Source organism: Panicum hallii, chromosome 2 (assembly GCF_002211085.1).
Source record: "Panicum hallii strain FIL2 chromosome 2, PHallii_v3.1, whole genome shotgun sequence".
Lineage (NCBI taxonomy): Eukaryota > Viridiplantae > Streptophyta > Magnoliopsida > Poales > Poaceae > Panicum > Panicum hallii.
In genome coordinates, this window is record NC_038043.1 from 15,792,778 (window position 1) to 15,796,672 (window position 3,895).

The 3,895-nt window shown below is 55.2% G+C and overlaps 1 protein-coding gene across 1 annotated transcript; it reads right to left on the bottom strand.

The window, feature by feature from the left end:
• Positions 1-337: 337 nt before the first annotated feature.
• Positions 338-2,284, bottom strand: LOC112882376 (cyclin-D3-2-like). The gene is made up of 3 exons (XM_025947422.1): positions 1,412-2,284; positions 1,182-1,294; positions 338-1,091 (listed from the first exon to the last, which is right to left on the bottom strand). The coding sequence occupies exons 1-3, from the start codon at positions 2,049-2,051 to the stop codon at positions 717-719; spliced, it is 1,128 nt and encodes a 375-aa protein (XP_025803207.1). The 5' UTR covers positions 2,052-2,284; the 3' UTR covers positions 338-716.
• Between the last annotated feature and the right edge of the window lie 1,611 nt (positions 2,285-3,895).

Sequence of the window (3,895 nt, forward strand, 5' to 3'; positions counted from 1 at the left end):
TGCTGCACTACACATAAACAAGCATTACAAGCAGGGTGCCACATTTATTCGTAGCTACAGGTAAACAAGGATTTTCAGGATTTATTTATCACAATGCTTGTCGAGGACATTAATGGAGGCTCATCTTCCAACCGTTGCATGGCATTGTCCATGGGGAGCGGGGGAGCTGCTGCATTTGCATTGATGGAAGAAAGGTCGAGAGAGAGGGGAAATCAAATCGAGATGGAGAGAGGCAACGCAGGCACAGGGTGATAGCAGTGCGGCTACAGTAGTGGTGCAGCAGGGCCAGAGGGAGGACGACAAGGAGGCCCCGGCCATTCCAAGCCAAGCCGAGCAATGAAGCAACTCGCAACAAGAACATGGCAACAAGTCAAGAACCCTACCACCATTGCTACAATTGCAACTAATTCTTAAACCGGCCGTCGATCTCGACGGTTAATTATCCTCCAATAATCATCTTCTTCCACCTCCAGCTCAGCTCTCCACGACCCCTCTAACAACGGCGAGAACCATGATTGCAAAATGCGCTGCCATGAGCAAGCGAAAGATTACATCTTTTCTTGATCTTGTTGCCCCCATTCTCTCATGGCGAACGGGCAAAACGGTTCTTCTGGTCACCGCGACAGCTTGCGATTCTCCTTTATCTTCCTCCGCCAGTTCCACCGCCACCGAGCGGCGGCGGTTCGCCATAGGCACCGCGCCTCCGGCACGGTGCGTCACGCGGCGCAGGTGGACGGCCAGGCGTCGCGGCTCTCCTCGTCGGGGGGAAGCGGGTGCGGGACCGGGAGCGCCGCCGCGGCGCGCTTGGGGTCCCGGCCGGCGGGCTCCGGGGAGGACGACACGGACGCCACCCACGCGCCGGCCGCCGCCGCCGCCGTGGACGCAGGGCGCGAGTCCGCCGTGGCGGACGACGAGCTCTCGCAGCTGAAGCAGGACAGCGCGCCGATCACGCCGCTCGGGCTCAGCGGCGGCGAGTACATCCGCGCCGTCGCGTGCTTCCGCTTATTCCCGGCGCCGGCGCCGCCGGCGCCGGCGAGGAAGCTCATGCCCGTCGCCTCGGAGATGATCCTGGCGCACTCCGCGGCCTCGTCCTGCGGCGTCGTGCAAACGGTTGGTACAGGGCTCACAAAGAAACGACAAGAATCCAAGCGACATTTGCAATGGCATTGTGCTGCGCTAACCTCGGGGGCATTGATGAGCGCGAGGAGGTCCGAGTCGTCGTCGCCGCAGCCGGCGGTGGCCAGCAACGCGGCGGCAGCCCACGCCGAGGGACGGCACCGAGGCCACCTCCAATCTGCCACATTTTACAAGGGTATCAGAATAAGAAAAAACTAGTCTTTGGCACGGGAATGCAGTAAAGATGGGATCTTTGTCGCACAAAATGCAGCAGGAACTCGCGAGGAGCACGCACCGGCCATGACCGCGAGGAGGACGCCGTCGCAGTTGTGCAGGCGCATCGCGGCGTCGGCGAGGAGGGGCTGGAGGTAGGAGAAGGGCGTGACAGGGTGCATCCGCCATCCGAGCGCGGAGAGCACGAGCAGCTCCATCCGGCGCACCGTCTTGGCCTCGAACACGTAGGCGTCCGCGGGGTCGGCGTCGGGGCCGGCGGCGGCGCAGAGCTGGAGGTCGAGGAGCAGCGGCACGCGCGTCTCCTCGACCTTGGCGGCGAGCGCGACGCAGGCGACGGCGGCCAGGCGCGCCATCCAGGGGCGGTCGCCGAGCCGGAGCGCGCCGCCGGAGAGGAAGCAGCGGTCGAGGTAGGCGGCGGCGAGAGCGGCGGTGAGCGCGGAGAAGCCCAGCCGCGCCGCGGCGCGGCACGCCCAGCCGACTGCGGCCTCACGCCCCGCCGCGCCGCCGTACCCGTCCTCCTCCCCCTCGGCCGCCAGCACCACCCCCTCCTTGGCCCTGTGCGCCTCGAACAGCGCCGGCAGCTCGTCGTCGAGCGCCGCCGGCCACTGCTCCTCCGAGTCCTCGCCGGGCTCCTCGTGGTACAGGTCGAGGTGCTCCTCGGGGCAGTAGAGGGGGTCGAACAGCGCGGCGAAAGCCTCCATGGCTTAGCTTTATTCACCAAGCCCAGGGGAGAGGTACGTCTAACGGCGCGATTGAATGAGCGAGCGAAGGGGGAGCTCAGGCGGCGACGGCGGCGGAGGAAGAGGAGAGCAGCATCTCCTCCTCCATGGCGAGAGCGCTAGCTTGCGGTTGCAGCTAGGAAAAAAACTCGTCCTTTTCTCTCGGTCTTCGGTGTGGCGTGGGAGAGTGACGAGGCGAAGACAGAACCAGCGACCAGAGGGGGGAAAGAATCCGAAGCGGGGAGGAGGGAAAGCGTGGTTTTATCGGGGTTTGGGAGGAGGAAGACGAAAGAGATAGGAGGAGTGAGAGAGTGACACGCAGGCGGCACAGCGGCTTCTTTATTGCCGCGGCGTGGTGTGGCGAGATGAGAGAGAGAGAGAAGGGCTTTTGATTTTTTGGGCTTCCCTCCACCATCTTTTTGGGTTCCCCAGGCAGGAGCAGCAGCTCGCTGCACACCAGCTACAGCTAGTGCCTCTCCATCCATCCGTCTCCGAGTGACTAGTGACTAGGGTCTTTTCGTGCCTACTAGCTTGCTTGCTCGAGTAGTCGAGTACAACAAGCGAGCAGGATCCCTGACCTCCAAACGTCTCGACAAACAAACGCCTCCCCTCCCCCAACCTTCGCTGCTTAGGTGCTGTTCGGATCCAACGTCAAATGGTAATTAGGCAATGGTAAAATTTTTGCTCCTGTCACATCAGATATTTGGACGCTAATTAGAAGTATTAAATATAGTTTAATTAAAAAACTAATTACATAGATGAGGACTAAATGACGAGACGAATCTATTAAGCCTAATTAATCTATAATTAGCAAAATTACGGTAGCATTTGCCCTTTTGCACTTTGGGGTGTTTGGATCCAAAAGTGCAAAAAAAATGCAAAAAAGCAAAAGTTTTGCACTTTCTCTTTCTCTTTCCATTGGATCCGAACAGGCCCTTAGCTGGATTCCGGTACCCTACCCGGTACAACTGCAAACTTCCCTTTGACAAATGGAGGGACATCAGCAAGGTGATAGCTCTTGGACTCATTGAAGTTCAGATCCCCTTTGGAACAAAAGAAAAGTGGAGGAATTTTAGAAGATTTTTGGTTCCTATAGGAATTCTTCCTATGAAGCTCTTTGGAACAAAGGATTGAAATCCTACCAATTCTATGGTATTCCTATGGAATGTCTTGTTTCATAGTAATTTTGGAGGAACTTTTCTAAGAGGTAGGACCTCATGGAAAGTTTCCTTTGTATCACTCTTTCTCATCCAATTCCTGTGGTTTTCCTTTATCTCATCCAATTCCTGTGGTTTTCCTTTATGCCATCCAAACGGCAACTCCTGCAATTTTCATGTGTTTCTTCATTCCATAGGATTGAAGTTACATTGACATTCAATTCCTATGTTTTTCCTATTCCTGCGTTTTAAAAATCCTGCATTACAAAGGAGCCTCAGTGTTTTAGTAACTGTTTGTCCTTAACCATTAGAACCGACGTACAGAGTTTAGATGCAATTTTATCTCACCATTGTTTTCAACTTGTAATCTCTTCATAGACTTGTATTGTCACTTGTAACCGAAGATTGCATCAAGGAAGTAATGTGGTTTGCATAATTTTTCCCATTTCCATCTCTCCATGCTGTTCTTTTTATTGCTATTATCTTTTATCTCCATTGCGGTGTGTGAGTAAATCCTCTTAGCCATGAGGCGCTTATGCACAATGTAGCGTAACACTAGCATAGGTTGTGAATTAGTCTTATTAGGTGCAGCTTTTGTTTATACTGATGTTTCGTCTATCTACTAGGTGATACCCTGCTTGCCGGTGCAGAAGTTTCTAACGTCAAAAG

Excerpts from the sequence above, each read along its gene's own strand:
- LOC112882376 (XM_025947422.1), bottom strand. The coding sequence starts at position 2,051 with ATGGAGGCTTTCGCCGCGCTGTTCGACCCCCTCTACTGCCCCGAGGAG. Across the intron at positions 1,295-1,411 it reads CCTCCTCGCGGTCATGGCCG|ATTGGAGGTGGCCTCGGTGC; the intron begins GTGCGTGCTCCT and ends AAAATGTGGCAG. Across the intron at positions 1,092-1,181 it reads CGCTCATCAATGCCCCCGAG|GACGAGGCCGCGGAGTGCGC; the intron begins GTTAGCGCAGCA and ends ACGACGCCGCAG.